This window comes from Leucopleurus acutus (genome assembly GCF_964270905.1).
Source record: "Leucopleurus acutus genome assembly, chromosome: 5".
In the NCBI taxonomy this organism is placed as follows: Eukaryota; Metazoa; Chordata; class Mammalia; order Artiodactyla; family Delphinidae; genus Leucopleurus; species Leucopleurus acutus.
In genome coordinates this window covers 134,554,615-134,567,233 of record NC_139147.1, presented here as the reverse complement: position 1 = coordinate 134,567,233, position 12,619 = coordinate 134,554,615, and the positions used below count along the sequence as shown (strand labels likewise).

At 41.1% G+C, this 12,619-nt stretch overlaps 1 protein-coding gene across 2 annotated transcripts in view; it reads right to left on the bottom strand.

The window, feature by feature from the left end:
- OXNAD1 (oxidoreductase NAD binding domain containing 1) overlaps nucleotides 1-12,358 on the bottom strand; it is a 55,788-nt gene extending 43,430 nt beyond the window's left edge. The window contains exons 1-3 of one of the 2 annotated variants that reach the window (XM_082839139.1): nucleotides 12,010-12,358; nucleotides 2,035-2,191; nucleotides 148-265 (exon numbers count right to left, since the gene is read on the bottom strand). In XM_082839139.1, the coding sequence (XP_082695265.1) occupies nucleotides 148-257 (110 nt within the window). In that variant the 5' untranslated portion in view covers nucleotides 258-265; nucleotides 2,035-2,191; nucleotides 12,010-12,358. The remainder of the gene's footprint in view (nucleotides 1-147; nucleotides 266-2,034; nucleotides 2,192-12,009) is intronic. The other variant, XM_082839140.1, reaches the window with a different exon arrangement.
- Nucleotides 12,359-12,619: the final 261 nt, after the last annotated feature.

The following is a 12,619-nucleotide window of genomic DNA, read 5'->3' as shown; positions in this document are numbered from 1 at the left end:
TGAAAATCTGCACATCTAACTAAAGCTTAACGATCCACTGACAGCATGCACGTGTAAGCAAGATGTTACAATATGCCTCCCATGATCATCAGCAGGTCAGGTCTTTTTGAAAATCAACCTCAAATGACACTGAAGGTGACAACTCACCTGCTTAGAGTAAGGTGGCGCAAAGCGCTGGGTGTCAGTCTACTCGAAGCAGCCTGAGCGCAGATGGCCCCCACAAAGCCTCGCAGCAACGCAGGAATCACGACAGCCATGGTGCTTCCTGGGAAACAACAAACTGAAAGTTAAAATATTTTAAGGAAAAGTAGGGAAATATCAGACTATCTTAGGGGCCAGTGAAGAAGAGTTTGGATTTTTGTTGCTGACATTATGAGCTGATCTAACAGCAAAACAATTAACTTCACCCTGACAAAATTTCTGCTACTACATACAACTGATTCAACTGATCTCCACAGCACATACGTATGTAATTATGGTGTTCAAATATCTCTGTTCTCTATTAGTTTCCAAAATCTCTGACCAAACTCATGGGACTAATCTTCTGCTATTACAGAAGAGGACAGTAGATTTTATAACTGCCTAATAATTATATTCTGCCCAGAGCACCGCATAAGTCTTTAATATTTCTTGTTAGATAAAGTGAAAGGGACAAATTTTCTGAGGTTCACAGCAATAAGAATAAACAAACTCCAACTACATGCAGTAACATAGGTATCACAAATATCACAGTAAATGAAAAGAATGAAAGAAGCCAGACTCAAAGAAGTCAGTCACACAGAGTACAAAAACAGAAAAAACGAATCTACACAGTTAGATTGGCACCTGGTGAGGTGCCAATGACAATGTCTTTTCTTAATATGAACGCTGATGGGTATTTTCATTTTGAAAAAAGTTCATCAAATCACAGAGAAGTTTGGGGGCAGTAAAAATACTCTGCATGGTACCACAATGACAAAAGTCATTAAACATATGTCCAAATCCACAGAACATACAACACCAAGAGTGAGCCGTGGTGTTAGACTTGGGGTGATTATGATGTATCAGTGCAGGTTCATCACTTATAACAACTGTCCCACTCTGGTGGGGGATGTGGATGCTGGGGGAGACGATGCATGTGTGCAAGCAGGGGGTGTATGGGGAATCCCTCTACTAGCCCTCAGTTTTGCTGTGAACCTAAAACTGCTCTAAAAAAAAAATCAAGTCTTAGAAGTTCAATGACGCAGTCCTCTTAGGGTTTATGTACGTCTGTTTATATGTTACACTTCAATAACAAGTTAAAAAAAAAAGCCAGAAAGATTCTCCAACGTTTCAAATTCTAAAAACTACAGGCTTATCAGGGAAAGCACTGATTGGAAGTCAAATGATACATTTTTTTTGCTTCCTATCACTCTGTTTTCCTCTGCCAATTTTTAACTATTTCTTTGCCTAACATGGCCACTTTTAACACGTTATATTGCCATATATATCTGTCCTTTCCTATCTCAGTTGGCTTGAGAATAAATGAAAATGTATGTGAACACTCTATTTCCTGAGCTCTTTGGAAGGTACTACATAAATTAATTGTAACAAATACAGTGTTAGAAAAATATTCAAGTGAGGTGTGCTGCATTCCTACTCCACATTCATTAATTTAGCCCTTCATTTGACAAATATTTATTAAAGCCCATCACATGGCAGGTCCTGGGGATACAAATATGAACAAAACAAAGATCTTAGGGAGCCTACATTTAAAAGACAGAGACAAGAAATAAATAAAAGTAAGTAAATTGAGCAGTGATATCAGTCATATGTAATTTATTCAGTTATAATCAAATCATATCAAAAATCCACTGTTTCATAACTAGTCTTTAGACAAGATAAAAGATCTATTTCTTGCCATGCAGCATCACTGTGGAGAAACATGCTACTCGGTATTTTTCTCTCTAGTAAATAAGTATAAGTCCTCTTTCTATTACATGTAGTTTTTCTCCTTTGAATGTAGTAAACCAAAAATGGTACATAAATCATTGAAAGAAAGAAGGCAAAACTTACTTTAGAAGTCCATGAGAGTTCAGGAGTCATTAAGAGTACAGCTGGCTGACTGACTGACATGCAATATTCTGGTCCTGCATTTACACTGAGACCTTTGGAATATACACCAGTTGGAACACAGACAGTGTTTCCATATACTGAAATTCTCACAAAGTTCCTGCAATGGCAGAAACAACATATAAGAACGATGTTGGGGAAAATTAAAAAGCACTGTCTCTTAGTGGCAAAAGGAAAGGCTCATTGTAATCAGCAAGAATCACCGCAGAGCAAGCCGACTCTCAAAGACCCCCTTTCCATTCATTCCTCCTCCTGTTTCCACTTTTCTTGTCTGACTGTCTTGCTGCTTCTCTCTTTCATCTTCCTTGACCGTCAGTCTGTAACTTCTGCTGCTCAGGGTATCCACCCCATGAACAACCAGCTCAATGGCTGGAATGATACAGTTACATGTCACTTGGGGTCAACTTCCCTGATAAAATTTAACCGATATGTAGGTACATACGGACACCCTGTTCTGCTCAATGTTTTGGACAACTACTGCTACAATAAGTTGTCCTCATCTAAGACACATATTTTAGTGATTATGCTGTCTGAATGGTCTACTGCTCAACTGAACTGGAAAACAAAGAAATGTTAATTTTTAAAAGCTGTTCTCTTTAAAATTCTAAAATCTTGTTTTGTAACAATAGTAACCATGACCAAGAGTGCCACCTACTGGTAAAAAGAAGGGTATTTCATCAAATTGTGTTCAAAGTGCCTTCCAAAGCAATAGGTATTTAAAGAAAAAAAAAACTACCCATATTTTGAAATATGTCCAGTGGTTTTATATATGCAATGTAAGTATTAATTAACTATGGAAAATTAACATATATTAAGTAATTTTCAAAAACATACAAAAAAGAATATTCCATCAATGTCTGTATTCTCATAGGCCTTACCTCACCAAAGTTATTTCTAAAACAGAGAAAAGTATCATAAATGCTAAATAAAACATATATCCATTTAAACAGTGAACTACAAGCAACAGATAATTATGACACTATACATATAAAATCCTGAAGATGCTACCAAAAAACTACTAGAGCTCATCAATGAATTTGGTAAAGTTGCAGGATACAAAATTATACCCAGAAATTTGTTGCATTTCTATACACTAGCAACAAAAGATCAGAAAGAGAAATTAAGGAAACAATCCCATTTACCATCACATCAAAAAAAAAAAATACCTAGCAATAAACCTACCTAAGGAGATAAAAGACCTGTACTCCAAAAACTGTAAGATGCTGATGAAAGAAATCAAAGATGACACAGATGGAAAGATACACCATGCTCTTGGATTGGAAAAATCAATACTGTCAAAATGACTATATTACCCAAGGCTATCTACAGATTCAATGCAATCCTTATCAAATTACCAATGACATTTTTCACAGAACTAGAACAAAAAATTTTTAAATCTGTATGGAAATACAAAAGGCCCTGAGTAGCCAAAGCAATCCTGAGAAAGAAAAACAGAGCTGGAGGAATCAGGCTCCCTGACTTCAGACTATACTACAAAGCTATGGTCATCAAAACAGTATGGTACTGGCACAAAAACAGACATGTAGATCAATGGAACAGGATAGAAAGCCCAGAAATAAACACACACACCTATGCTCAATTAACCTCTGACAAAGGAGGCAGGAATATACAATGGAGAAAAGAGAGTCTCTTCAATAAGCAGTGCTGGGAAAACTGGACAGCTATACGTAAAAGAACGAAATTAGAACGTTCTCTAACACCATGCACAAAAATAAATTCAAAATGGATTAAAGACCTAACTGTAAGACCAGGTATCACAAAATTCCTAAAGGAAAACATAAGCAGGACACTCTTTGACATAAATTGCAGCTATATCTTTTTGGATCTGTCTCCTAGAGCACGGGTCCCCAACCCCCCCCAACCCCCCCCCCCGTCGCACAGCAGGGGGGAACCAGGTCGCAAGCAGGAGGTGAGCAGTGGGGAAGTGAGCGAAGCTTCATCCGTATTTACAGCCGCTCCCCTTCGCTCACATTACCGCCTGAGCTCCGCCTCCTGTCAGATCAGCAGCCGCATTAGCACAAACCCTACTGTGAACTGTGCATGCAAGGGATCTAAGCTGCATGCTCCTTATGAGAATCTAATGCCTGATGATCTGAGGTGGAGCTGAGGCAGTGATGCTAGCACTGGCGAGTGGCTGCAAATACAGATTATCATTAGCAGAGAGGTCTGACTGCACAGAGACCATAATAAATCAATTGCTTGCAGACTCATATCAAAACCCTATTAGTGAGTGACAAGTGACAATTAAGCTGCATCTGGTGGCAGGCTTTATAGTGGCAAGTGAGTTGCTGTACTTCAATTGTACAGCTGCATCTAGTGGCAGGCTTTGAGTCAGAATCCAACACTTATTTAGTCCACGCGTGGCCCACCCATTATTTCATTTACCACTTCCATTGTGCCTCCTTCCCACACTGCGCATTTGTCTCAGTCAGAGTTTTGGTAAGCCCACAAGCTAACCCTAGCCAAAATGCATAAAAAACAAACGTCTCTGGAGAGCTTCTTTGAAAATGGGGAAAGACCCAATGATGAGACAGCAGAAGACTCCAAGACTGCCAACAGAAAGAAAGCTGGATTTAAAAGAAAATACCAAGAGTCCTACATAATTACGGGTTCATTGCAACAGGTTATTCACATTCTCCAAGCCTGCTTTTGTATAACATGTGGCAACTGGCTATCCAACAAAGCCATGAAACCTTCAACTGCTTCACCACATGGAGACCAAGCACCCTGCATTAAAAGACAAGCCTTTGGAGTTTTTCAAAAGAAAAGAACATGGACACAAAGAACAGAAGCAATTATTGAAGGCCACCACTTCATCAAATGTGTCTGCACTGAGAGCATCTTTCTTAGTGCCCAACCACATTGCTAAAGCTAAGAAGCCCTTTACTATTGGTGAAGAGCTGATCCTGCCTGCTGCTAAGGACATTTGTCGGGAACTTTTAGGAGAGACTGCAGTTCAAAAGGTGGCATGTATTCCTCTTGCAGCTAGCACCATAACTAGATGAACTGATGAAATAGCAGCAGAGGATACTGAGACACAATTGTTAGAGAGGATTAATGAGTCAGCGTGGTATGCAATCCATGTTGACGAGTCTACTGATGTTGACAACAAGGCAACAACGCTTGTTTTTTGTGCAATATATTTTTCAGAAGGATGTGCATGAGGATAAGTTATGTGCACTTTTGTTGCCAACCAACACCACAGCTGCAGAACTATTCAACTCTTTGGACTTATCGGGACATATCAGGAAAACTGAATTGGTCATTTTTTTAAATTAATTAATTTACTTTTGGCTGCATTGGGTCTTCACTGCTGTGCGCAGGCTTTCTCTAGTTGTGGCAAGTGGGGGTTACTCTTCATTGCGGTGCATGGGCTTCTCCTTGTGATGGCTTCTCTTGCTGTGGAGAACGGGCTCTAGGCGCACAGGCTTCAGTAGTTGTGGCACACGGGCTAAGTAGTTGTGGCTCGCAGGCTCTAGATCACAGGCTCAGTAGTTGTGGCACATAGGCATGTGGGATATTCCTGGACCAGGGCTTGAACCCGTGTCCCCTGCATTGGCAGGTGGATTCTTAACCACTGCGCCACCAGGGAAGCCCTGAATTGGTCATTTTGTGTCAGTATATGTGCCGACAGAGCACCTGCCACAGTGACTGGACAGCTTTCTGGCTTCACCACTTGGGTCAAAGAGGTCGCTTATGAATGTGAGTCTATGCACTGTGTCATCCGTAGAGAAAGGCTGCTTAGCCGAAAAATGTCACCTGAACTTAACGTTTTGCAGGATGTGATTAACATTATCAACCACATTAAAGTACATGCCCTTAACTCCCATCTGTTTGCGCAGTTCTGTGAGGAGATGGACACAGAGCACACACGTCTTCTCTTATACACAGAAGTGAGATGGCTTTCTAAAGGTAGATCACTGGCCAGAGTTTTTGAGTTACGAGAGCCGCTCCTGAGATTTCTTTTAGAAAAACAGTCACCACTGGCACTACATTTCAGTGACACAGAATGGGTCGCAAAACTTGCTTACTTGTGTGACATATTCAACCTGCTCAGCGAACTCAATCTGTCACTTCACAGGAGAATGACAACTGTGTTCAAGTTGGCAGATAAAGTGGCTGTATTCAAAGCCAAACTGGAATTATGGAGGTGACAAGTGAACGTTGGGATTTTTGACATGTTTCAAACATTAGCAGAGATTTTGAAAGAGACTGAGCCAGGGCCTTCTTTCTCCCACTAGTGCATGATCACCTATCTCAGCTTTCAAAAGAGTCTGAGCATTACTTCCCAATCACAAAAGACTCCCGAACCAGGAAGGTATGGATCCGTGACCCATTTGTGAATAAGCCAGGTGAATCGACTTCGTCCGTGCTAGAAGAGAATCAACTGCTTGAGACAGCAAATGACGGTGGCCTTAAAAGTATGTTTGAGTCAACTTCAAATCTCCATACAGTCTGGATTAAATTCAAGGTGGAATATCCTGAGATTGCCACAAAAGCACTGAAAAGCCTGCTTCCATTTCCAACATCCTATCCTTGTGAAGCAGGGTTTTCTACAGGGACAGCAACCAAAACGAGATCACGGAGTAGAGTGGACATAAGCAACACACTTCGGGTGTCCCTGTCTCCCATCACCCCCAGATGGGACCATCTAGTTGCATGAAAACAAGCTCAGGGCTCCCACTGATTCTGCATTAGGGTGAGTTGTATAATTATTTCATTATATATTACGATGTAACAATAATAGAAATAAAGTGCACAATAAATGTAATGCGCTTGAATCATCCTGAACCCATCCCCCCACCCCACCCCACCCCACCCCGGTCTGTGGAACAACTGTTGTCCACGAAACCAGTCCCTGGTGCCAAAAAGGTTGGGGCCGCTGTCCTAGAGTAACGGAAATAAAAACAAACAAATGGGACCTAATTAAACTTAAAAGCTTTTGCACAGCAGAGGAAACCATGAACAAAACAAAAAGACAACCGACAGAATGGGATAAAAAATTTGCAAACAATGCAACCAACAAGGGGCTCATCTCCAAAATATACAAACGGCTCATACAGTGCAATATCAAAAACTCAAACAACCCAATCAAAGAATGGACAGAAGATCTAAATAGACATTTCTCCAAAGACATACAGATGCCAAAGACACATGAAAAGATGCTCAGCATTGCTAATTATTCGAGAAATGCAAATCAAAACAACAATGATGTATCACCTACACTAGTCAGAATGGCTATTATCAAAAAGTCTACAAATAATAAATGCTGGAAAGGGTGTGGAGAAAAAGGAACCCTCCTACCCTGTTGGTGGGAATGTAAACTGGTACAGCCTCTATGTAGAATAGTATGGAGGTTCCTTAAAAAACTAAAAATAAAGCTACCATATGATCCTACAATCCCACTCCTGGACATATATCCAGAGAAAACCATAATTCAAAAAGATACATGCACCCCAATGTTCACTGCAGCACTATTTACAATAGCCAAGACATGGAAGCAACTTAAATGGCCACTGACAGATGACTGGATAAAGATGTCGTGTATATATATATATATATATATATATATATATATACACACACACACACACACACACACACACAATGGAATATTACTCAGCCATTAAAAAGAATGAAATAATGCCATTTGCAGCAACATAGATGGACCTAGAGATTTTCACACTAAGTGAAGTCAGACAAGGAAAGACAAATAACCACATGATATCACTTATATGTGGAATCCAAAATATGATACAAATGAACTTATCTATGAAACAGAAACAGACACACATAGAAAACGAACTTATGGTTACCAAAGGGGAAAGAAGGGGAGGAATACATGTTTGGGATTAACATATACACACTACTATATATAAAATAGATAACCAACAATGACCTACTGTATAGCACAGGGAACTATACTCAATATTTTGTAATAACCTATCAGGGAGGAAAATCTGAAGAACATATATACTTATATATGTATAACTGAATCACTGTGCTATACACCTGAAACTAACCAACAATGCAAATCAACTATACTTCAATAAATATTTTTAAAAAAAACAAAGCCACATTCAAGAAATACAAAAAATACAAAAAAAGAAAAAAACTACACATATTTTGAAATTTATGTCCAATGGTTTTATATATTCAATGTATTAACTATATAAAATTAACATATTAAGTAATTTTCAAAACCATACAAGAAAGAATATTCCATCAATATTTGTATCCTCATGGGCCTTATCTCACCAAAAAGTTATTTTAGTTTTAAAAGAGAGAAAAGTATCATAAATGCTAAATAAAACAGATATCCATTTAAGCAATGAACTGCAAGCAACAGATTAAGATTTAAAATGAATGATACTAGTTTCTGTTCAATAGCTACATTCAAATTCTTTAACAATTACTGAGGCACCAGGCACTATTTTAGGTTGTGGAGACACAATAAACAACCAGACACAAGGCCTTTGCCATCATGAGGCTTTTATCACAATGTCTACAACAGATAATAATAAACAGATAATTAACAAGACACGGATTACAATGAGTGTGATAAAGGAAATACGAGTGATGGGGTAGGTGGGGGAATATCAGGAAAGGTCTCTCTCAAGAGGCATCAGAGCTGAGACCCGAATGAGGGGAAAGAGGCAGCCAAGCAGGCGTTAAGTGCAGAGCACTGGAGCGAGGCCCCATCACAGAAACAAGCCTGGTGTGGTAGAGGAAGCACAGCCAGTGTGACTGGAGAGCAGTGAGCCAAGGACAGTGACAGGACATGAGGTCAAGCAGGGAGACACGTGCCAGGTCACAGCAGGCCACAGGAAGGGTGTGGACTTTCTTCTAAAGGTGATGGGCAACAACTGAAGGGTTTAAATAAACCAGGGGAGGGACGTGATCTAATTCACATTAAAGGATCACTCAGGCTGCCCTGTAAAGAACAGATCGCAGAGGGGCAAGAGTTGAAGCAGGAAGTTCAGTTAGAAGGCACCAGGCTAAGCGTAGATAGGATAAAACTCAGACAGAAGCAGATGAACATGGAACAGATTTTGGAATTAGAGCCCTATCACTTGCTGATAGACTGGATGAGGTGTGAGCAAGCAGAGAGAGAAAGAAAAACCAAGAATGCCTCCAAGAGCACGGATGCAGAGATAAACTCACAGAGCTAGCATGGCACCTGCTGATCTACAATCCTAGGTGCCAGTGAGGAAGCACAAGGGATCCCGGCATTTGGTAAGGGGACCCGAGTGGAATACAAGCTATACCAGAGTGCTCGGCTCAGAATCAGCAGAACTGGGCTCAGATCTGACTCCTTTCTGCTTTCTGACCTTACGCCAGTCACCTCTTCCCATTTATAAATGGGAATGACAACACTACCTCACTACATTGCTGAAAGGAATAAACGTCCGGGGAAATACCTAGCAAGCAGGAGTGTCACTAAAAATCAACCCAAATACGTTATCCCTGCCAAACAACGTAGAGAGGCAGTGGGTTGATATTGCCAATAAACAACTCCTTAGCCTGATCTACAACAGCACTCATAAAAAACAGCTGCTATGACAGTAAGTAAGTATGATCTAGTTCTAAATTCAATCTCACGCTAAGAATTTTGGTCACTGTTATTTTCCAAAATCAGCAGTGTTACAATTAAAAAAAATTATTTTTAAACCATAAATTTGTGATCTCAAATGACTATATAGCAACTAGTAAACTTGCTTTTGTCATGCTCTCAGAGTCCAAAGGTGTTTCATTATATTATAAAATGTCTATTCCCTTTTAGGAATAAATGTAAAGTTTAGTAGTCATCGTGATGTTTTATTAAAAAATGCTGGGTGGCGTAAAATAATGCCTCACAGGATTGACTACAGTTTTACTTTCCTCAGCACAGGATGAACTCAAACTGGCAGAATGATATGGGAAACCACCTCTGGCCAGACAAGGGATATGGCAACAGATGGCAGGCTGAAAGTGGTATGGAAGGCCAAGAAGACCCCCAAATCTAGGCCTCAAGGGAACCTGCACTGCTCTAGCAGAAAATCTCAGCAGTCTACAGAGTGCCAGGGCTGTTTGTTTAATCCAGCTTTGCTTCAAGCACCATCATATCAGATGGCACTGAAGGTAATTAAGAGCCTAGTTTCAGGGGTCAGACAGGTCTGAGTGATCACCATAGCTTCATGTCACTTAACCAGCTTTGCCCCTTTTGGTAAGCTCCTAAACCTAAGCCCCTAAAGCTCAGGTTTCCCAATGTTGAAGATGGGATTAATGATACCTATACCTCACTGGGCTGTTTCAATGACATGATGCATGTAAACCATTTGGTACAGGGCCTGGCACACAGTGTCAATTACTATTAATAAGTGGTTCACTCATTTTTCTTTTTCCATTTGAGGTAATACATACTCAAAGAAAAGTTGGAAAATTACAAGTAAATTATAAAGAAAAATTATCCAATGACTCCTGAAACTTTTAGGATTACAAACCTCAGATTTTAAGATTCCCCAGCAAATTGTTTTTGATAGATCTAAACTGTTTTCTAAAAGGTCTACCAATTTATAGTTCCATGAACCAAATATGACTGCACCCATTTCTGTACATTCAAAAATGGCTCACCTTTATTTTGTAGGTACTTATGCTCAGAAGAACTGAAGAACTAAAGAAAGTTCCCAACCTCAAAATGATCACTGGGACTACAGAATAAATACTGGAGACTCTGTGTCCTCCTCTCTCCAAGAGGCTACCTGGGAAGTATCCGTGTCTGCAAAGATTCAGGGAGCAGCCTCTGAGCTATGTGGGCTCTGAGCTATGTGGGCTTTCTCCTTTGCTCAGAGCAGAACCATCCCAGTTAACCCTCAACAAGTTTAACAAATGTTTCCTAACTCCTGGGTAGATCTCCAATTAGGCAAAATAGAATGCTGATGAAACCTCTGAAATAATCTTCTACTAATCCCTTTAACATAACTTCTAAATTTTCTCCCAAAGATTCCTCTGCCTTTAGGTTTTCAAGCTTTAAAAGGGCTAAACCAGGTGGAACTTCAGCATGCACAAAATTGGTAACTTCATGCAAACGTCGGAGTACGTGTACATGAATAAGCATAAGGATGTGTACGTGTGTATATTATGCATATGTATTACATAAATATAAACTGAATATCGTATATGTGATTGCTGAACCAAGTAAAACTCGTAATTTCCACGCAAAAGTAGAATGTTGGATCTGAAAGGAATCTTGTAAATCATCTCTAATCCAACCCTCTTTCAGTCAGAAGAGGAAATAAGGCCCAAAGAATGTAAATGTCCAGCCCCCAGAGTTAGTTCCCAACGGTCATCTTCTGAGCCCAGATCTGCTTCTAAATAGTGGTTTTCTCACAGCATTCCTTCTCTACCAAGATTTGAATAAATACCTAGTAATGGAGCAATACTCCCATGAAACCCCATTTTACCAAGACAGGCACTAGTACTGCTTTCGAGACAAATCACTTTTTATTTGCATTTCCCATTAAGGTATACAAAGGCCTCATGGTAGTAACTCTGCATGCTGATGCCATTTCTTTTACAAAGAAGAAACTGTGGTTCACGCAAGTTAAGTAATTTGTTCATAGGCTTGGGGACAGACAGGTTCTTCATTTCCTAGGTGTGTGATTTTGGTCAAGATACGTGACTCTCTATATCTCAGTTTAAAGATTAATAATATGGAATAACATCTAAAGTCCCAGGGTTGATGGAAGAATTATACTTAGCGAAACACCTGATTGTAGTTATATAATATTATCAATACATGCTTGGCAAACACAGGACTAGAACTCAACCTGCGTAACAGATCTTGCTTGGTCCTTTCGACAACACAATTTAGGGCATTTGAAGACAATCTAGGGTGAGGAAGAGGCGGGGATGTACCTGAATAGCCGAGTGCAGCCAGAACTACAAGCTACGCGTCGCCCAGAGCTCACGGTCACTCGGTGAAATCACTATTCCAGGGGAGCTTTTCGTCAGTCACCGGGGAGGCAGGGAGGGACGTTCCGGAGTCTGAGCAGTTCCCGCCGCCACCTCTGACTCACAAAGCGCGCCCGCTTTTCCGCAGCGTCGCCGAGGGGCAGGGCCGACGCTACCTAGGCCGGCCGCCGCCCGCTGCGGGGTCTGGTTAAGGCCTCTCTAAGGCCCGCGGACGTGAGGCAGGTAACCAACCCCTCAGTAAGGAACCTCCAGGCCACCGCCGCCTCTGGGACTCAGCTCGCAGAGTAGGGACAAGCTCCGCCCCCGGCGCCGGAGAGCTTCCGGTGTTCCCCCACGTGACGCAGCAGCCGCGCGAGCGAACCTCACATATTATTGGTCGCTGCCGTCCGATGGGCGGGGCGGGGCGCGACCTCAAGGAGCAGCCACCGCCGTCCGCTCGTGTCTCCGCCCCCTAGCTCCGCCATCTCCATGGTGACCGCTACCCGGTCACCCGTTTGACCTCAAACCCTGAGTTGCGTCATTGTCTCTGAGCCGGAAGCGGTCATTCCTGCGC